At 43.6% G+C, this 22,747-nt stretch overlaps 1 protein-coding gene across 7 annotated transcripts; it reads right to left on the bottom strand.

Moving 5' to 3' along the window:
* Window positions 1-1,595: 1,595 nt before the first annotated feature.
* On the bottom strand, window positions 1,596-22,125 carry LOC109898015 (SLAIN motif-containing protein 2-like). 7 transcript variants are annotated; one of them, XM_031833466.1, is made up of 9 exons: window positions 21,350-22,125; window positions 16,489-16,631; window positions 10,710-10,883; window positions 10,422-10,607; window positions 9,360-9,716; window positions 9,026-9,175; window positions 5,490-5,528; window positions 4,789-4,999; window positions 1,596-4,666 (listed from the first exon to the last, which is right to left on the bottom strand). In XM_031833466.1, the coding sequence occupies exons 1-9, from the start codon at window positions 21,835-21,837 to the stop codon at window positions 4,606-4,608; spliced, it is 1,809 nt and encodes a 602-aa protein (XP_031689326.1). In that variant the 5' UTR covers window positions 21,838-22,125; the 3' UTR covers window positions 1,596-4,605. The 7 variants fall into 7 exon arrangements, with proteins under 7 accessions (XP_031689326.1, XP_020348335.1, XP_031689325.1 ...); XM_020492746.2 differs by lacking the exon at window positions 5,490-5,528 and adding an exon at window positions 7,699-7,833 and having other exon boundaries at window positions 21,350-22,124; XM_031833465.1 differs by lacking the exon at window positions 5,490-5,528 and adding an exon at window positions 7,699-7,830 and having other exon boundaries at window positions 21,350-22,124.
* Window positions 22,126-22,747: the final 622 nt, after the last annotated feature.

Here is a 22,747-nt window from a genome sequence, read left to right as displayed (position 1 = left end):
AACCGGAGAGGTCCTTCCCCAAACTGTTGCCACACAGTTGGAAGCACAGAATTGTCTAGAATGTCATTATATGCTGTAACATTAAGATTTTCCTTCATTAGAACTAAGGGGCCTGACCCGAACCATGAAAAAAAGCCCCAGACCATTATTTCTCCTCCACCAAACTTTACGGTTGGTTCGATGCATTGGGGCACCTGTGAGCTTGTGTGGCCTACCACTTCGCGGCTGAGCTGTTGTTGCTCCTAGATGTTTCCACTTCACACTAACAGCACTTGCAGTTGACCATATACAGTACCAGTCAAAAGTTTGGACACCTATTCATTCAAGGGTTTGTCTTTATTTTTACATTGTAGAATAATAGTGAAGACATCAAACTATGAAAGAACACGTATGGAATCATGTAGTAAACCAAAAAAAAGTGTTAAACAAATACAAATATTTGAGATTCTTCAAAGTACCCACCCTTTGCCTTTATAACAGCTTTGCACACTTTTGGCATTCTCTCAACCAGCTTCATGGGGTTGTCACCTGGAATGCATTTCAATTAACAGGTGTGCCTTGTTAAAAGTACATTTGTGGAATTTCTTTCCTTCTTAATGCGTTTGAGGCTATCCGTTGTGTTGTGACAAGGTGTACAGAAGATAGCCTTGTTTGGTAAAAAACCAAGTCCATATTATGGCAAGAACAGCCCAAATAAGCAAAGAAACGACAATCCATCATTACTTTAAAGACATGATGGTCAGTCAATCTGGAAAATTTCAAGAACTTTGAAAGTTTCTTCAAGTGCAGTGGCAAAAACCAACAAGGGCTATGATAAAACTGGCTCTCATGAGGACCACCACAGGAAAGGAAGACCCAGAGTTACCTCTGCTGCAGAGGATATGTTCATTAGAGTTTCCAGCCTCAGAAATTGCAGCCCGAATAAATGCTTCACAGAGTTCAAGTAACAGACAGTAATCTCAACATCAACTGTTCAGATGAGACAGCGTGAATCAGGCCTTCATGGTCAAATTGCTGCAAAGAAACCACTACTAAAGGACACCAATAAGTAGAAGAGACTGGCTTGGGCCAAGAAACATGAGCAATGGACATTAGACAGTTGGAAATCTGTCCTTTGGTCTGATGAGTCCAAATGTGAGATTTTTGGTTCCAACCACCGTGTCTTTCAAGGCAAAGGGTGGCTACTATTTAACACTTTTTTTGGTTACTACATGATTCCATGTGTGTTCTTTCATAAAAAAATCCCTTGACTGAGTTTGACTGGTATTGTATACTGTAGTGTATCATGATCTGATTATTCCATATTTCCAGGGGAAATGTCATAGGAAAGAAAACAGCCATCTGTCCCGAATAGGCTAGTTGATACAATGTTGCACCTAGCAATAGCTCAAGTCAAGACAGATAGAAAGGGAGGCAGACAGGCAGAGTAGAGATTGTGAAATGTTTTCTACTGTTTTAATGTCGGCTTTAGGCCTATATATTTTACTTAATTGATGATGAAGTTATAGGCGTGCTGCCCATTGGCCTATAGGCTATCTCGGAGTTGCGCTTATTTCTTTAGCCACCAATGGATCACAGTTTACATTATCAATGTGTCCATATAGCAGAGGCTGGTGCTCTCCTTTATTTGAATTTTAACGTTTAGATGATCATTTTACTTCAGATTGATGATTAACCACATGACAATTATTGAGCAACGAAATGTTATTGAAATTAAAGTGTTCCACAATAATGCACATATAAAATAATAACTGGCACGCAGATCAGTAGAATTGGTAGGATAAATTGTAAGCTTCCCCAAATTTGAAACTCATGAGCTGCCTATGGTGTTCACTATAACACCCATTTAAAAAAAATGTGCCCATCAACTGATTCCTTCTGGCGCCGGCCCTGACTGAAATGACAAGTGTTTGAATGAAATTGACCCATTCATGACACAGTAGACAACAGTTTCTCAACTTTTTAAAATTGAAATGTGAGTTTATACAGGGAATCTGAGGTCTGGATTCAATCCGTATCGCAGAACATCCGACATAGGCAGCGTGAATGTAGTCTCTGTGGACGCGGGAACATTGCCTTTAAATTTCAACGTGGATCTTCCGCGATACTTATGCAATACGAATTGAATCCAACCCCGAATGTCATGTTGGTGAATATAAAAAGGTGAATTAACAAAAACTATCCCAAAATGGTGTGGCATATATTTTTTGCAACACTAGCCAAGTTTTCCACTAAATCCAAACCTTGACATACAGAGGCACCTCTCTTAAATAGTTTCATTTACAGAATGAGACTCATTTGTTATAAATATCAAGGCGCATATTATACACAAGCAATTATAAATGCATTGATGATACAATTAAAATAACAAAATTAGCCCAAACTAAATCAAGCAGAAATGCAAAGACACAAATTATATTGGCAAACCAAGACATTATTGGCACATAATGATAAATGAACAAATAAAAGCACATTCAAAATAAAGTGAAACTTTAAATGAATAGGCACTAGTTTGATAATTTCTGGCACACCAATACCATCCCTATGAATCTCGGCACGCCTCTTTGATTCATTTTAAAGCACAAGAGGCAAATGGCCACTAACTTATACAACTTCCATTATTATCTTACTTAAGATGTCATGATAATGTATTCTCTCCGTCTTGACATAACATACACTGACACAATATTGTTGCAGGTTTTAAATGAACTACTTCAAGCCTTTTCTGCATGCTCTGATCTCAGGGTTACAAGTGCGGAATTCTATATGTTTTAGTGGGAGCATGTCTGACTATACAGTAGATATTGTAACTGCACATTAAACCAATGTGGGAGAGCAGATGGAGCTAACCAACCAATCCAGAAGTAGATTTGGAGTGAGACTGTGATGGCTACCAGTGATTGGCCCAGTTTGACATGACTACTGTCTACCCAGCTCTGGAAAATATGTGATAGTCAGTCCAGGTTAAGCCATAGTTATGGTTAAGATCAGAGATGGGGCTTTGGCCTGTTTCTACCAGTCACCTGTGTGTTCAACATAAAAACACAAATGTCCTGTTATTAAACCATCTAAAAAATACTTTGGAGAATAAGCTTTGCAGTTGAGGTTCAAAATGTTCATTTTTTACAAATTATTCAAATCAATAGAAAACGAATGCTGAAAATGTATATTTGGAAAAGGAACTCTTTAAATAATTATTTGAATAAATAATGTCCCAAACTAACATTAATACATTCTAGTTGTTTCACAAGTGGACAAAAACTATGATTTGACAACACAAAGGTGAGTTCACTTCGTAAAACATTCACAACATTTCTTTAACATTAAGGGAACACTTCACCTGCACAGCATCATCATAGAGATCTCTAACCAAGGCATCTGTTAAGAACAGACTGCAAAAAGAGAAATGTGTAGAAACATTTCAACCTGAGGGAGGTGAAAAGATAAAAGCGACGAGGGAAGGAGTAAGGGAGAGATGGAGAAAAGCATTGTGTGATTGACTGATGGCTGAACAGACACCCCGAGGCATGTGACAGTGCCCTCTGGAGGCGCCGTGATGCTGGAGCTCGGCTGGTTTCTTTGGCATCTCTGGGCTTCCGCATGCAAGCCCTGCCTGGCCCCTTCCGCACGCCAGCCCTGCCTGGCCCCTTGGTTAGTGCTATACAGGACCCTTGGGACATCCCTACCCTAAACCTATGTTTATGTTATGCATGATTGAGGCGCTACACAAATTTGACAATCACAACCTCCCACATAGCCTTAATATTAACTCCTGCAGAATTAAGCATTTCCTGAAGTAAAATTATACACCAAATGTAGGCAACATTTTGACTCAGGAACAGGAGTGGAGAAATAATTTTGTTCTTTTTCACAGCGTTCGATTTCCTGACAAATATCCTTAGAAAATGTTGCACAGAAAATCATTCCTGTTTATATTTTTTGTTATTGCATTTTCTCCCCGGTCCCTAGAAGTCTTACATCCGCAAAATAAACAGATGACAGAAAACTACCGATGTCAACTAGATTGAAGCGTTCATTCTACTGATTAATGGGTTTACTTGGTCTTCTAGGGCTACATATCATGAAAGAAGGGAAGCTGCATGTATCTAATTATAGACAAGTTAAATAACAAATAGCCTACTAAAATGTTAGAAATTATATGCAGTAACATATCTAAATTTGGCACAAAAAAAATCCTGCACCCCCTGTCAAAAAATAGTTTAGCTGGTTTCGAATGTGGTATACAGCGCATTTTCTATATTAGCGGGTAAGGGTCGGGTGCGGACCTCAGATTTTCACATTGTCGGGCGGTTCCGGATGGGTTATTAGCAGTTGCGGGCCACTAGTAGGAACGTCCTAAGGAACCGGAATAGCACGGCCCCTGGCCCCTTCAGAACCTCTCCATACAGATAAACACACCATGTTGCTTCAGCTGTTCAGATCATGTTGCTCATGATAGTACGAAGAATGTGACTTGTGTCTTTGATATAGTTTCTTGATTCATGGTAAAAGTAATCTTGGTTGATAAAGTGCCGCATTGTAATGTTTGTATGCCTCTTTGTGCTGATGAGAGAGCAACAGTGCCCCCTGCTGGCCATGCCAGCCTCAGTAGCAGCCCTCTCTCCAGTTCTCTCCGCCGCTGTAGGTCCGTGGGGCAGGTAAAGACCTGGGCACGAGAAGAGCCAGAGAAACAGATTAGTTCTGCCAGTACGCAAGAGTAAAATAAAGTCTGATACACCTGTAACCAACTAAACTTGCTTTGAAGTTCTGTGTAATGTGTGTACCTACCTGCGTACTGGCTGGGCCAGTTTGCTGCGAGGCACAGGGATGCCACCTCCTCCTCCTCCTGCACTGGGCCGGGGCAGGCCGCTGCGTGCTGGGCCCAGGGAGCGTGTGGGGGTGGAGGCTCCAGAGCCAGGGGTAGACGTGGCCTTTACAGGCTGCCTCAGGGCCAGGGGAGACGGGGTGGCTGGGGTTCGCAGCTTACTGGGAGAAGGGACTGGAGGGGCAGGAGAGAGAGGAGGAGACAGGTCAGTACAGTACACTGTAGTATGAAGAGATGACTTATAGATGACACAGTATTATTCCCACAACAGAGGTCTGTGGTCTCAGTGGCCTTCCAAGCAATGAACACCACAATGATCTGAGGCACATATGACACAAATACAATGTGTATGAGGAAAATGGAGATCACCTAATATGCATTCAGAATCAATCTTCGAATAATCTAATGTGATGGAATTTTGCATTAAAATCACAATAACCATATAAATAACAAGAAAAATATAACGACGAATGAAAACGAGGCCTTGTATAAAGTCTATACAAACTGTACAAACTCCCACGATGCTTGTTCATGTGTAGGATGAGGCACACATGCCCTCTAGTGACAGGAAGGGCACAGATAATACCACAACATTAACACATCACATCATGAGAGCACAATCACAATATATAAAAAGTAGGGAGCATGATCAGTGAATACTCACTGAAATCCCCTTCTTCTCCAAAGCAACAGGAAAGATGGACTAAAAGATGAAGACAGGAGAGATTGGACTTCATTCAGGACAGCAGAAGAAAGTTTAGGATTGTGGATGGAAAAAGAACCTTGGGACTAAAAAGTCTCTTCGAGCCCTATACTAAAAAGCAGACCACCTAGTTACCAATACAGGTCTATACGTAAACTAATCCATGGACAACTTCAAGTACACTGGACAAAATATAAAACGCAACATGCAACGATTTCAAAGATTTTACTGAGTTACAGTTCATATAAGGAAATCAGTCAATTTAAATAAATGAATTAAACCCTAATCTATGGATTTCACATGACTGGGAAAACAGATATGCATATGTTGGTCACAGATACCTTTAAAAAAAAAAATTGGGGCGTGGATCAGAAAACCAGTCAGTATCTAGTGTGACCATTTGCCTCATACAGCGCGTCACATCTCCTTGGTATAGAGTTGATTGTGGCCTGTGGAATGTTGTCCCACGCCTCTTGAATGGCTGCGCGAAGTCGCTGGATATCGGTGGGAACTGGAACATGCTGTTGTACACGCCAATCCAGAGCATCCCAAACATGCTCAAAGGGTGAGATGTCTGGTGAGTATGCAGGCCGTGGAAGAACTGGGACATTTTCAGCTTCCAGGAATAATGTACAGATCCATGATAATGGTGTGCATTATCATGCTTAAACATGAGGTGATGGCGGCGGAAGAATGGCACGACAATGGGCCTCAGGATCTCGTCACGGTATCTCTGTGCATTCAAATTTCCATCGATAAAATGCAATTGTGTTCGTTGTCCGTAGCTTATGCTTGCCCATAACATAACCCCAGCGCCACCATGGGACACTCTGTTCACAACGTCTGCCATCTGCCCGGTACATTTGAAACCAGGATTCATCCGTGAAGAGCACACTTCTCCAGCGTGCCAGTGGGCATTGAAGGTGAGCATTTGCCCACTGAAGTTGGTTACGACGCCAAACTATAGTCAGGTCAAGACCCTGGTGAGGACGACGAGCACACAGATGAGCTTCCCTGAGACAGTTTCTGACAGTTTGCGCAGAAATTATTTGGTTGTGCAAACCCACAGTTTCATCAGCTGTTTGGGTGGCTGGTCTCAGACGATCCCGCAGGTGAAGAAGCTGGATGTGGAGGTCCAGGGCTGGCGTGGTTACATGTGGTCTGTGGTTGTGAGGCCAGTTGGACGGACTACCAAATTCTCTAAAACGACATTAGAGGCGGCTTATGGATATTAAATTATATGGCAACAGCTTTGGTGGATATTCCTGCAGTCAGAATGACAATTGTACGCTCCCTCAAAACTTGAGACATCTGTGGCATTGTGTTGTGACAAAACTGCACATTTTAGAGTGGCCTTTTAGTGTCCCCAGCACAAGGTACACCTATGTAATTATCATGCTGTTTAATCAGCTTCTAGATATGCCAGACCTGCCAGGTGGATTGATTATCTTGGCAATGGTGAAATGCTCACTAACAGGGATGTAAACAAATATGTGACCAAAATTGGAGAGAAATAAGCTTTTTGTGTGAAATGGAACATTTCTGGGATCTTTTATATCAGCTCATGAAACATGGGACCAACACTTTACATGGTGTGTTTATATTTTTGTTCAGTGTAAATGTGAAGCTTACGCTTGATCTAGTCATCCAACCAATCAGCAACCATCGCCAAAAAGAGGAATGACTGCGATGTGCCTAACCACATCAGCTGTGCCACCAGAAACTGAGATTATTTTAAACATAATCTGAAACAGCCTTGAGGTTTAAGAGCCCAAAGGCATTCCAGAGCCACAGGGTTTCTCAGCAGGTTCTCACCATCACCACTAGGGGGAGACATGAGTTGTCTGTTCTGCTCAGACCAGACCCAACAGGCTCATCCTACAAGAACACCATTGAGACACTCAAAAAAAAAAACGTTCAGGACCTGACGAAGTGACTATCCCACAAAACAATTACTTGCCTTGCAAATCTGAAGACAACTGTACCAAATTTCCTGGCACTTTGTATTGGGTCGAGTGCATGCAGGAACGTCACACAGCCAACCAGTCACGGTAAAAAGCTTTGCTTTTGGTAAAGAACGTGGTCATGTGTGTATTACTCAGGATGTGTGTGTATATAGGGGCATCTTTACTCATCACGTAGATGATCCCGGGCACTGGCAGGCTGTTACCTCGGAGGGAAGAAGGGCTTTGGAGGTGCTGTTTGGGTTTCGGGGACAGCAAGGATCGAGAGGGAGTTCCTGTTTGGGATGAGCGAGGGGGCGTAGAGTACCGGGAGTGGAGTGGAGTGGAGGAGTGCTGGGCTACTGGGGAAAAATGGAGATGACAGTTGGGGAGAAACAGAGTCAATCCTTTCTGTTTTGTTACTGTTAGTGGACCAGGGAGAAGAGGACATGAGATAGGGTTGAACCAGGCAGCCAGGAGGGGTTGTGGTAGCCGGTGGGGCCACTGTGAGTCAGCCAAGCCGGGCTTATAGTCGTTCCCAGCCAAAGGTAAAAGAGCAGCCTGAAATGCTATGGGGTGCTGCAGTGCAGCCAGACATTCACAGTCCACAGAGACAGAAAGAGAGAGAGACTGCAAGGGGTAAAGTACTTCCAGAGCCAAGCTGGGCCAACACTAGGCCAAACCACTACCAGTGACTCGGTAGAAAGAGAGGGGTGGGTGAAAGGCAGCGCATGCTCTACTGTCAGATAGAGAGGCAGGGATAGTGGTGTCATACTGCCCACCAGACAGAAAAATCCCAGCGAAGTACAGGAGACGACTCAGTGTCAAGAGCAAAACCTTACAACAGTGACACAGTACAGGATAGTACAGAACATTACGGACATTCACAAAGTGGTCCTATTCAAGCTCAGGCATGCCCGCTTCACTTACACATAGTTCATTATCAGTGTATATAAAAAACTGTTGAACAGATGAACTGATACAGATTACACATGTCATTTGTCCAGCAGCCGTTTCTCCTTCAGGTGTCTGAGTGGGGATTAGTTATATGGATTAAAATACAACACTACCATCACTGATTCACTGTGTTTTTTTTTGTCTCATTCTAGAATTATAGTAAATGGCCACTCCAGTTCCAATTCAGTTGGTGGATATTTCTAAAGAGCATCCAGTGTTTTATTCAGTTCTCTCTACATTCTAAACATAAATCCTCACAATAACCTACTTAAAAAATATATATATATATATATATATATATCTCTTGATTCTAATTGATTTAAGTAAAAAGGAAAAGAGTGCACAGAAGGAGAAATTATTAAAACGATCAAACAGAGAGATCCCCAAACCATCAAAGCCAAGACACTAAAAAGCAAGAGGTTTAATAAGGCGGAGCACGAAACACTACTCCTGTCATTACACTGCTGCTGTTGAATATGCTTCAGAAACAATTATCAGTATACAAGACCGAATATGAAAATGAAAGCATTTCTCGGACTGCGATTACCGAGTGAACATGCGATAGGGATATTGTGTGTGTGTGTGCATAGTACTCACTGGCAGACTGAATGACTGCCTGGTGTCTCGGTGAGCTTCCGTTTGGCACTTGCAGGTTGGACTCACAGCTCCTGCTGTTCTTGACGGGCTCTGGGCCCTGCTGGGCCACGTTGGAGCGGGTCAGGTTAGGAAGACTACGCCCCAGCTTCTCTACAAACACCACAGCAGAGGAAAACAACCTAAAACAGGACTGAACAGATACCGTACACAGCGGTCCTCATTTGAATCAGAAAGGATAGACCATATGAATCCATATAGTTTGTCTTTCACATAACAATGAACTAGCCCCAACACAAAACCATTTCCCCTCTCTAGTCACTCAATCCCCCCTTACCTTCGTTCTTCACCACGTTGGTCTGCAGGTCTTGGGGGGCGTGGCCCTGCAGGGAGTGACGTGGCGCCTGCAGCCGGCTGATGATTGGCTGCGGGGAGCCCCGGCTGTGGTTGTACTCCAGGGAGCGTGCTGGGGAGCGGGAGCGGGGGGAGTTCCTGGGGGAGGCGCGGGGGGAGTGTCTGGGGGAGTGGGAGAAGCGGTTCGAGGGGAGGTGGAAGGCGGGGTGTACAGCCTCCTCATCGTCCTCTAGACTCTGGGCATCCAGCTCCTGGTCACTGAAGGTGCTGCGTCTCAGAGAGTGGCAGGACGAACCAGAGCTACGCCTGGAAGCTGTGGCAGCATAGTCCTGCCGAAGACCTGGAAACACACACAGAGGGACACGTTCAGAACATATAGCGCTAGTACAGCCTGTACAAAGAAAGTCAGTAGAAACACTCAGCATCTGACAGGTGAGTAAAGGGTTTGTAGTAATATTGTGGAATATGAGAGAAACCGCACGCTGCTCTTGCTATCACTGTTCTTTATTAATCTCCACTCATCAGCCGCCAGGCCTTCCGTCAGAGCTTTTCTCAGCGGTTTTTAATTTTGCACAATTATGTACACATTGCTCCACCCCCATCCGTTCCGTGCATCGAATGGGGTTGGAGTCAAGGACAAATAAACACGTGTTACCAAATAGAACAATGTGTGTACATAAAACTTTATTAAACACTTCTGAAAACCCACAATGAGGACATCGACCTATCAAGTAGGTTTTCATAAATCATTGGGTACAGTGCAGGTAGGCTGAAGCGATTAATGACAAGGCATTAGTTCAGGTTCACATTTACAACATAACATGCATGGGCATTTCATCATTAAGATCTTTTGGGATTACTATCTGGAGGGTAAAAATCCTAAAACATTCTCTTTTGCTCAGAGTATTGTTTATAGCTTTCTCTATGCCACAAAATCTAAAAATGGTAGAAATATTGTGTTTTTGGTCGTTAAAATAATCCCTGTCGTTTCTCCTAGTTATAGTGGACAAACGGACAGAGTTGATTGAGAGAAGATGGTACGTACTCTCCTCCTGCATGCGAGCCAGGATCTGTACATCAGTGACGTCGTTGAGTTTGTACGTGGTGGAGGATCCCACAGAATCCTCGTCCATCTCCGAGGTGCTCAGCTCACTGTCTATTGACGACTGAGGGCTGACCGGTGGGGGGTTCCTCTCTCTCTCTACTGAGCCACCACGCTGCTGCTGAGCTGCTGGGACACACACACACACACATTTATATTATTCATCCTTAATGAACATAAAGGGATAGAGGAGAGAGTTAAAGACCGGCATATAAAGCCTGTGTACAGTACCCTGGTGGAGAGGGGGCATCAGCTGCTGTCTGACGATGGGCACCCTGCTGGGGGTGGAGGAAGGGGAGTTGAAGCCGCTGCTGTAGGGGCTGTTCACTGTGTTTGTGCTGTATGGGCTTCCGTAGTTCACCTGGGGACTATAGGGACTTCCATACAGGCTCCTCCGCTTGTTTGCTGTGGAGAATGAAGAGAATTGCTATGAACATGCTGTGCTGATATGGTCCCTTTACCCAGACAGTAGGTGAAGAAATTCAGCTTACAAACTTCTACAGATGCACCATTGAGAGCTCTCCAGAGGGTGGTGCGGTCAGCCGAACGCTGCCTGCCCTCTAGGACATTTACAGCACCCGGTTTCACAAGAAGGCCAAGAAGATCATCAAGGACCTCAGCCAACCAAGCCACGCCCTGTTCACCCTGCTACCATATGGAAGGAGGAGACAGTACAGGTGCATCAAAGCTTGGACCGAAAGAAGCTGTTTGTCAGTCTAGTACCCTGCCCTGAACCTTAGAAACTGCTTCCTTATGTACATAGTCATTGAACACTGGTCACTTTAATAATGTGTACATACTGTTTTACCCACTTTATATGTCTACACTGTATTCTAGTCATGGCTCATCCTATTTAACTACTACTGTACACACCTTTTCTTGGACTCTGACATTGCTAGTTCTGATATTTTTTTATTTCTTTTAACTTTTTGGATTATGTGTGTATTGTTTTGTATTGCTAGGTATTACTACACTGTTGGAGCTAGAAACATGAGCATTTCGCTGCACCTGCGATAACATCTTCAAATCTGTGTACGCTTCCCAAAAAACTGTGATTTGATAGCCTATAACTACATCACATAAAGGATCGTTGTACAGCCAACAATCTAAATCGTAATGACCAATGAATCACTGAGATAATATCTTACATGGGAAATCATTGCAGGCATTACAGGTTGCCCCCTTCGAGGGAGTAGTTTAATCACAGTGAGTGCGGTTACATGCACACAATGCGATTAGTGTGAATAGTCAGATTAATATAATAGTTTGATTAAAACATTTACATACTTTGCCAAAATAACGATTTCCCTAATAATCTTGTTTACGTGGACACATCTGAAATCAGGCTACCTGACGGCATTCTGATAACAATGCAGAAAATCGCCACTCAAAATAAACGTTCTACCACAGTGAACATCTTAGATTTAATTCGGAGTTCAGACATGTACAGTTTTGTATGTGAAAACTTCTTCTAAAATGTATACATTCAGTTGATCCGAACTCACTCCACTCGCCCTAAAGAGGGAGGCTCGCGCGACTGATGCTATCAGATGGGCAGATCAAATACACTGCTGGAACACCCATTTAAGGTGTTCACATGTCCTATAAATTCAAAAGATTGCTTAGAAAACCAGGCCATTTAATCGCCGTATGCCGATTAAGATAAGTATGGTGTTTACATGACTATTGCATAATCTGCCTACTGACATAATCAGATGAATATCGAATTGTTATTGGGAATGCAAGCATACTCAATGTGAGCCAGCTGACATACACATGCTGCATTATACCAACCACTGACACAAACACTAATGTGCACACAGTCACACACCGTCTCTCGGAGTCTCCTCTCTAGTGTGTTGGAACTGGTGCACACTCTAGAGTCACTTAAATGGTATGGCAGTCGTAGGCGTCTTTATCATGGACTGAAGAAAGAGTTAACAATACGGCCCATTCACTCAGTAGTACAGTCAGAGCGGCACAATGCAGCACTGTGATACCCAGCTATCCACAGAGACTCCATACAGCCTGCCAGTCAGTCAGTTAGTCCCAGGTAGGCAGACTAACCATGGAGCCTGCCTCAGCTCAGCCATTAGACCAGACCTGGCTGCTCTGACAGGGATACGACTCACTGGCCAATGGCCATCAGTGTTGACTGCTATACTGCAGTCCCACTAGGGACAGCTCTGCCCGCAGTGCTGCATACACTCCAATCTCCAGGGCCACTTGTTTGCTCATCACCCTCCCTCCCTCCATGTGTTTACACAGCTGGATGATGACTGGAAAGAAGCCTTTTATTATCAACTCACTCCTTTCCTCATCTTCTGATGCTCTGCACTCGGCCCTACAGCATTATTTAGGAAATAACATGTCCACTCAACTCACTCACTTCCTTCAGAGATCAGCCATTGAGGAATACTAGGATCACAACAACATGACACTACCACAGTACCACCTGCATGCTTAAGTCTTAACCGGGGACACAAGCATTCGACCACAGACGTACACACCTCTCGATCACTTTGTCCTCTGTGGATTCCCAGATAGGTCAGACACTGAGATTAGCACAGGCTTATCTAAAACCAGGAACTCACCAGAGACAGAGGCTTCTGTAGGACAGATTCTGTCCAGACTCCCATTGCTGAGAGAGCGCTCTTTATAGGTCAGATATGTACAACAGTTGTGTTGTGGTATGATAGACATTATACCTATAGGCCTACATACAGGATATAGGTTCTCGCACACAGAGACAGCTGAGAGGGATCAAACACAGTGAGTTAAAGGAGGGAGGTTACCTGCCTCGGAGTGGCACCTCCATGTGTCCGCCGTGACGCCGAACACAAGCCCTGGCAACACATCGTGGGGGTCAACCTCTGACCTCTGGAGACAGACATAGCGGAGTGTGTGTGACCCCTAAAGTGGACATCTATAAGGTGCTCCTAATAGGGAGATTACTGCAGTTGTGGACTTACAAACCACAAGGAAAGGACAGCGTTTCAGAGGGTGCATTCAGTGCTGTTCCCCCATGTAGTATCCTTTGGTGCCAGGCTAGGGGTGAATGATTTAAGGGCTAGGAGGTGGTCAGATGGAGCAGCTTAGCTCTACAGTAAATCAGGAGGAGGAGATTGGAGACAGCCTATAGTCAGTGTGTTGCTGGCTGGGTCTCAGCAGGGATTTGCAGCACAGGGACCAACTAAAATAGTGTTGTCCTAAAATACTGTGTCCTAAAACAAACCATGCTAAAAATATTTTTAAAACACCTAGAAATCTAAAAAATAGATAGGTAAATACATGCAATATAAATTATCATACTTACTCAACATTTGACACTTTCTCCCTCCATGCTAAAAACCCTTCCATAACACTATGAAGTTTATTTAACCAGGTAAGTTGACTGAGAACACATTCTCATTTACAGCAATGACCTGGGGAATAGTTACAGGGGAGAGGAAAGGGGATGAATGAGCCAATTGGAAGCTGGGGATGATTAGGTGGACAACCTAGGACACACCTACTCTTATGATAAGCGCCATGGGATCTTTAGTGACCACAGAGTCAGGTCACCTGTTTAACGCCCAATCCGATAGACGGGACCCTACATAGGGCAATGTCCCCAATCACTGCCCTGGGGTATTGGGATATTTTTGGGGGTCCAGAAGAAGGAGTGCCTCCAACTGGCTCTCCAACACCACTTCCAGTAGCATCTGGTCTCCCATCCAGGGACCAGAAAAGATCATCAGGAGCAAAACCACTATTTCCATTCATTTGTAGCCAAGATACTAGCTGTAATAAAATCTATTTCCCAGCTGATGGTTTGGCTGCAGGACCTTCAGTTTCCCCTGGAATTAGCCTAGACAGCATGGCGTCAGTGACAGACAGGACAAGCAAACCCAGAGATTGCCAGGTCCGATTAAACAGCTCAGATGGACAGAGAAAAGTCAAACAATACCTGTCATTGAATGCTCCTTAAAGTGAAAAAGGGTTCTTGAGATGGACTGGGCCAGCTAGCTAGGAGCATTTCACATGAGGAGAGGGCAACAGAAGCCTTTATTGTGTGGCTCAGGGAGCGAAAGAAAATGAGGGGAGAGATGAACAAGTGAAAGAGCATGACTTAGAGAAGACGGAAATATCCAGTCCGTTATAGCTTAAGTATGGAAACAGTAGCTACATGTTAGGGTGAGCATGGCTAGATAGTTGGCCTATCAGCTTGGGAATAGGTACTTTCTGCTGTAGAGAAGAACTGTGTGGGTGGAATCTGTGGACGTTTGTCCAAGCACTGTTCAGAAGGCTCCATTCTGAATCTAGCCCAGCATTACAGGACTGGTACTGTCAGGAGAGTCCCCGGCCCGGGCCATTCTTTACTTCCTGCTACGCTTTCAGGGTTATAAAGTCATGACAATGCCCATAATACATTTCTGAATTTCTAAACGTTTGATAACACATCGAAACTAAATAGTGTCTAATACATTTATTTAACTCGAGTATGCTGAAAAAAAATAAACTATTTGTCCCTGCTTCCAGTTTGTTATGTAACTGGGGCATGGCATTTAAGGGATCTCATTGCTTACATTTCGCAGGGAGTCTAAAGACACAAGCTTGGTTACCATGGACAAGCTAAAACAAAAGTACACACACACACATTTCAGTATGCAAGCAATCACCCTGGGCCTTCCTTCCAACATTTTGGGAGTTTCTCATGGACATTGAAGGCTAAGCCCTCTGAAAGGGTCTTCCATAAGCATTCCAAAGCATTGAACATAATCCGATGATGTAGTACAAATGTACTGTCAAGCTGTGTATTACGTTAGTCATGAGCCAGACGCGACGCCCTGCTTTGTGAAATTCCTTCACCCGTGGAAACAGTCCTCACACGACGCCATGGCAACAGATTTTCACACTCCCGAGAGGGTGTGTCACTGAGGAGCCCACATACAGTACAGCCACACAAGACTCTTAGTAGATGCATAGGACACGCCTAGGCCCGCTCTGCTCGTCCTGCGGTCGAAAAGCAGCAATTTAGGCCTGTTTGAAGCTGTCTGACAACTGCCTACCTCTCCTCCCCTCAGGTATAGGCAGTTAGAAGCCAGTCAGCAGGTGGGTCCTTTAACCTTTTGTTACCTGCATATTGTACAAGAGCTTTATAGCCTGCATTGCTGTTTTCTGCTTGTTTACACATACCTAAATAATTTATTGACCTGTTGCTGATAATAAGCAGTGCAAAAAGCATCCAGCTGATTGATCTCTAGAACCTCCCTTTGCCCTTGGAGTGAGGTGGACTGAAGGGGGGGGGGGGGGGTTAGGGGGCAGTGATTTGAAGCATTAGATGTCCAAATGAATGGGTAACATTATCCTCTCCTTACGAGGATATCAACACCACCCATCACCCAAGTAACACCCATCACCCAAGTAACACCCACCGGAGCCTCAGAGCCTGTTGTGGTCTATGAACAGTCGGAGTTGAACTTCAGTGTGATACATAACTCCAAAGGGCACAGGAAGGGGATGTGAGGGGAACAGGTCAGCTGTTGACTCCATGTCAGGACAGGAACCCCATGGTCCTGCGGGTGCTGTCTGTCTGCCCAGGAGGTCTTTGACTGGGTGTTGCGTAACACCCCCAGTGCCACGTGATCATTCACCGTTACGGAGCACCCGCCAGGTTTAGGGATAGCGACCTTCAACAAACTGTTGCTGGATACGATATGTGCATCACATGAGCATACCTCTGTAAAAATGGAACTGGTCTCACTTTAGCCTTGCTGTCCTGATTGTCTATATTTAGCTGTCATAATACGCAGAGGGATATAGATAGAATCCACAGGCACACTTGCCATGATAATGTAATACATACACTCATACAGCATAGTTCCTACTACAAAACAAAAGCACATTTGTCCTAGATGTGTGCACGCTTGTTTGGAGCAAAGCTGGGAGAAGCGAGGGGAGAAGCAAGAGGGGCGAGAAGACAAGAAACAGGAGAGGAGGAGAATGGAGAGGAGCGAGGTGACAGTACCTGACATGGTGAGGTCCAGTCTGTGGATGAGGGAGCGCTTGGCTGACTCCATGTCAGGACTGGGGTTGTCCAGAGCCTGGCGACACCACACGATGGGACTCAAGGCTTTCTGCCAAGGGCTGTTCAGCTTCGCCTCATACAGCCTGGACGAACACAACACACATTAACACACACACATCAATGGACATGGCACACAAAAATACACATGTTTAAAAGTAGTGCTTGAAACTTTGTTCCTGTGTTTTGTTTATTGAGGAAAAAAGTTTGCTTGCCGTTGGTCTTCGCTGTAGCTGGAAATGCATTAGCTAACATTTGCTCATTCATGGCCCTTTTGCAAGGTGAACAAATCATGTAAAATAACATTTTATTTGTCACGTTCACCGAATACAACAGGTGTAGACCTTACAGTGAAAAGCTTACTTACAAGCCCTTAACCAACAATGCAGTTAAGAAAAATTTGACTTAAGAAAAAACATTTACAAAATAAACTAAAGTAAAAATGTGTGTGGTGCAGGGGTACAGGTTTGTCGAGGTAATATGTACATGTAGGTAGGGGTAAAGTGACTATGCATAGATAATAAACAGAGAGTAGCAGGAGTGTAAAAAAAGGGTGTGTGGGCCAATGCAAATAGTCTGGGTAGCCACAGGATTTTTTTTAAATTACTTTTTATTTAACTAGACAAGTCAGTTAAGAACACATTCTTATTTTCAATTACGTCCTAGGAACTGTGGGTTAATTGCCTTGTTCAGGGGCAGAACGACAGATTTTCACCTTGTTAGCTCAGGGGTTCCAATCTTGCAACCGCACAGTTAACTAGTCCAACGCTCTAACCAATGCACTCCACGAGTAGCCTGCCTGTTACGTGGATGCAGTAGAAGCCAAGGTAAATCCTAGATAGCATTAAACTTATTTTATAAAGAGCAATCAATCATAATCACTAGTTATAACTACTAATCCAGTTTAGCAGGCAATATTAACCCGGTGAAATTGTGTCATTTCTCTTGCGTTCATTGCACGCAGAGTCAAGGGTATATGCAACAGTTTGGGCTGCCTGGCTCATTGCGAACTAATTTGCCAGAATTTTACGTAATTATGACATAAATTGAAGGTTGTGCAATGTAGCAAGAATATTTAGACTTAGGGATGCCACCCGTTAGATAAAATACCGAACGGTTCCGTATTTCACTGAAATAATAAACGTTTTGTTTTCGAAATGATAGTTTCCGGATTCGATCATATAAATGACCAAAGGCTCGTATTTCTGTGTGTTATTATGTTATAATTAAGTCTGATTTGATAGAGCAGTCTGAATGAGCAGCAACAGGCCCGTAATCATTCATTCAAACAGCACTTTCGTGCGTTTTGCCAGCAGCTCTTCGCAAGCACAGCGCTGTTTATGACTTCAAGCCTATCAGCCTATAATGGCTGGTGTAACCAATGTGAAATGGCTAGCTAGTTAGCTGGGTGTGCGCTAATACTGTTTCAAACTTCACTCGCTTTTAGATTTGGAGTAGTTATTCCCCTTGCAGCTTTTGTGGAGCGATGGGTAACGATGCTTCGAGTGTGGCTGTTGTCGATGTGTTCCTGGTTCCAGCCCAGGTAGGGGCGAGGTGGGGGACGGAAGCTATACTGTTACACTGGCAATACTATAGTGCCTATAAGAACATCCAATAGTCAAAGGTATATGAAATACAAATGATATAGAGAGAAATAGTCCTATAAATACTATTTTAACTACAACCTAAAACCTCTTACCTTGGAATATTGAAGTCTCATGTTAAAAGGAACCATCAACTTGCATATGTTCTCATGTTCTGAGCAAGGAACTTAATGGCACACATTTTTATATGGCACATATTACTTTCTTCTCCAACACTTTGTTTTTGCATTATTTAAACCAAATTGAACATGTTTCATTATTTATTGGAGGCTAAATTGATTTTATTGATGTTTTATATTAAGTTAAAATAAGTGTTAATTCAGTATTATTGTAATTGTCATTATTATTATTTTTTTTTAAATCGGCCGATTAACCTCTTGAAGCTAGGGGGCACTATTTTTATGTTTGGAAAAATAAGGTTCCAAAAGTAAACGGCCTATTTCTCAGGACCAGACGCTAGAATATGCATATAATTGACAGATTAGGATAGAACACTCTAAAGTTTCCAAAACGTTCTAAAATGAATCAGCATCTGCTTTTTTGGTCCTCCAATAATCTGTATCGGCATGGAAAAATCATAATCAGTCGACCTCTAGTCAGGATGCTCTCGATGGTGCAGCTGAAGAACCTTTTGAGGATCTGAGGACCCATGCCAAATCTTTTCAGTTTCCTGAACGGGAATAGGCGTTGTTGTGCCCTCTTCACGACTTCTCCAGCCCTCCTTCATGAATATAATGCTGTCCAGTGGACAAATTGCTAACCAGGCAAGGCAGGCTGAGGCTGGCTGGGATAATGATGACAACAATCAATAAGGTAAGAGACCTGATGATAATCAGTGGAAATAGATGTAATGAGGGGTGATGTAGGTTTGGTGAGTGTTATAACCTGCTTAGGCCTACATCTCATCACAGCTGCTACGGCTGATACTTAAGCCTGCTTTATACTGAGAGAGAGAAAGAGAGAAAGTATCTGTACCAGGAAGAGGAATCTGAGTCAGCTTTGTCTCAGCGACAGAGAAAATCTCCCACATGAGAGTCCTCAACTAAACAACAATAACACTAAGGCCTACTAGTAAACAGAAACATGTAGGCCTAGATTCAATACATTATGGGCATTCTAAAAGTATGCCACATGGAGAATCTGACTGTAATCCATAACATTTAAAGAATCAAATTCAACCAGCACTTGTAGACCTATCACTCTAGCATTAGGCATAAAGCTGTGTCACATCCATATTTCTACGGTTTTACATATAGCTTAGCCTAATTATCCTGTAAACATGTGTCTGGCTGGATCCTCCTAACTGTATTTTAGAATGAAAAGCTTAACAGCAGGATGGTGCTGTGCTGTCGTCAAATAGCTGCAGGACCAGACGGCCCTGCAAATTCAGTCTGATGCTAATTCAGGGATTATGGGAATCTATGACCAGGACTGGCAAGCCATCAATCAGTAGTACTATGGGTAATCCTGTGTGTATCACCAGCCAGAGGGCAGAGAGACCACCAGTGGAGTGTGTGGGGATTGGGTTAGAGGGGCAACAAGGAACTGGTACTAATAGGCCACAGTAAACTTCCCAGTCATGCTTCCTCTATCCTCTCTTCCAAATATTGAAGAGTAGTCTAAGATGTTTCTGTATCTAATAAATTCACATAGTGTGTGAGTTTGCCTGCCCTGAGTCAGGCTAGGGAAAGGATCATTTCATCTGATTAAATGACCAGGGGCTGCCAAAGCCCATGCAGTATTACTAACCTTACTGTCTGGCCATAATTAGTTACTGTACCTCCTTTCTATAGCTGGCCGCCTCCAACCTGGGCCTTGACCTAAAGCACAAGCCATTACCATTAAATTACCCTCAAGAGGCCCATAATATGCCAATAAAAACCCTATCCTACTAACCGCACCATGGCAGACAAGGGCCTATCTTTCAGAGAATGAGAGGGGGAGAGAAATGAACACTGACCCTGCTTCCTCATTATAGGCTAATGATTCCTACTGCTCTACTAAACAAAACTACAACATCTAATTTATAAACAGGGCTTATTTCACATCAGCTCGACAGTGAGGTCTCATCACTCTCTACAACTGTTTCAGGGATTTCCTCAGGTTGGGATCAGCAGTGAGATTTGTTCTGCCTCACAAATCCAATTAAACAGCTCCAGTTTCAAGGATTAGGCTATACTTCTAAAAGTTCATCTGTGTAAGCGACCTAACCCTATAAACCACAAATGCTCAGTCAGTGCACAGCAAACAATACATGATCCTGAGATTCAGTGGCTTGGCTAAAAACTGTGGCTGGGCCTGGCTATTACAACAATTCAAGTACTATAACATTGTCATAATCATATAGGCCTAGTAGGCAATGATTTCCCCTCAACCTCGTTTCATATACTAGACTAGTGCATGGTGTGTATTAGTATTGATAGTCCTCCTAACAAAGAAGGTAACCATGGTTGTGGCTGTTTCCCCATAGCCTTTGGTTTGGTAAACAACTTTACATTTCACTGTGCACACTTCTCCCTTCCCACCTGACAGCCTTCTGCTGTCACCAAAATAGTGCAAATGGCCACCATACCAACAGTGCTTCCCTTATCCTGAAAGCACAATACTGTAGACCTACTGTTAATTAACTAACAACTAGCTTTTAATGGTACATCATTTGACAGAGTAAACAAGACCACAAAAATGCAAACATTATGACTAAGGCCTAATAGTAAAGGGGTATGATTAGTCCAAGCACAGCAGCAACCACAGAACAATGAATGCCAAATTCTACTGATACAATATTGATCAGGATGTAATGTGACAAGTGCAGGTGGTTTGACAGTCCCCACACGTGATCCAATTTCCATTCGGATTTAATTCCATCCACCACCCCTCACCCACTCAGTAATCAAGAATGAACGGCAGACAATCGGTCTGCGGTGTGTGATGACCTCTGTCTGTGGCAAGCTATTGTATTGAGAACATGGCCGTACTGTGCATTCCTATAGCGCAATTTCATCGAGGATTATTTCCCTCCCCCCAAGGGTTTGTCATCGCAGATAATGTCTGGAACAGCTGCGCTCGGCTGTGGAGCTGTCACTTATGGGCGCATGATAGAAACACTGGTTGACTAGCTAAATGCATTAGGGCGTACTGTTGTGTTCTCGTTGTTCGAAAAACCCTCAGGCTACTTGAATTACAGATGGTGTGTCACTCACCAGCTGTCTTCATCTTCGTTCAGACAATCCATGTCTTCAAGATCGAGGATGTCTACTTCATCCAAGATTGAAGTTTCCCCTTCATCCATAAAACCCAGTGTTTCCCCTGCGTCAGTAAAGTACGAATTGATGCCAGTGAAAGAGGTGGCAGCCGATGCACCCTCGCCCTCATATGCTCTCCTGAAACTGATGCCATCATATGACAGTCTGGGGCTCAAACAACGGGAGTTTTCCAAAAGCCCTCCATAGGCACCCGTTCCGCCGAACCCCACCCCAGGGAAGCCGACCAGCCCCGCCGCCGAGGCGGCTGACAGGGGTGAGTCATATCCAGCACTAAGGGGTCTATGGTTTCCTGACACTGCTCCAGACGAAGACAATAGAGTAGACCGACTACGGAGCTGCTCGTTTTGCTGTTCGAGTTTCTTTACCAAGTCCTGCAGCTTGCGCACCTCCAAGTCCGCGTTGATGTTTGAGTTAATATCCTCCATAGCTAGCTAACGTTAGCTAGCTAACGTTAGCGCTACCAACCACACAAAAATCCGCGGCTGTATCAGTGTGGTTTTTCGTTTATCCTTTCTCAGCTGGAGGTCAATATATGTGAGTCACTCTAAGCAATATCACGGTTATACTGAAGAGACTTTGGTGTTCAAATAAGTTATTGGGCTTATCGTCATCTTCTCCAAATATTCGTACACACGGGTAGGGTCGAAAACATTTCCACTATCCCTGTCGCCAACTGTGAAAGACATACAGGCAAGGCTAGGAACGTCACCACGTGAAACATAGGTAACGAGCACGTAACCAAGCGCGCGTTTACAGTATCGATTATACCCCACAGTACTTACTGTCTGCAATGCATAGAATATTATCATGTGAGCTCATATACAGTACAATGAAAAGTATGGTGGTTTGTCAATAAAAACAATCACACGAGCTAACTGTTGCTCATATGTTACTTGTCACGGACCTAGAATGTACTTGTTTGTTTCACCTAGCCCCAACTTAGTTAGACATGGTCTTGCCTAAATCATACTATGTATGATACCAGCTTTTTGGTGGTACAGTCTGACATAAAGCACTGAAAAAACGTGGAAACGTTTTACACAAAGAGAAAGCTCATATCACCGTCTGATGTATTAGGCAAGACAGAATATTGAATACAATTTCATTTGAACAATCTTTGTCTGTGAGGTTGGTCCTCTTTCGGGTCGAAATTTGAAAATAAATATCCACAGGAAATGATTATGTATCTGACTTTTCAGAGCGCCGGTCGGTGTCTACATATTGTGCAAGTGTTTATGTCGAGTGCGCCAGAAGATTGAAAATACAAACCGCTAGATCCATATACAGACCAGCGTTCCCGAAAGTCGGATTAATAACACTTACCCGTGGGGATTT

Source organism: Oncorhynchus kisutch, linkage group LG10 (genome assembly GCF_002021735.2).
Source record: "Oncorhynchus kisutch isolate 150728-3 linkage group LG10, Okis_V2, whole genome shotgun sequence".
In the NCBI taxonomy this organism is placed as follows: Eukaryota; Metazoa; Chordata; class Actinopteri; order Salmoniformes; family Salmonidae; genus Oncorhynchus; species Oncorhynchus kisutch.
Note: the sequence above shows the minus strand (reverse complement) of the source record. Positions and strands in the feature narration are given on the sequence as shown.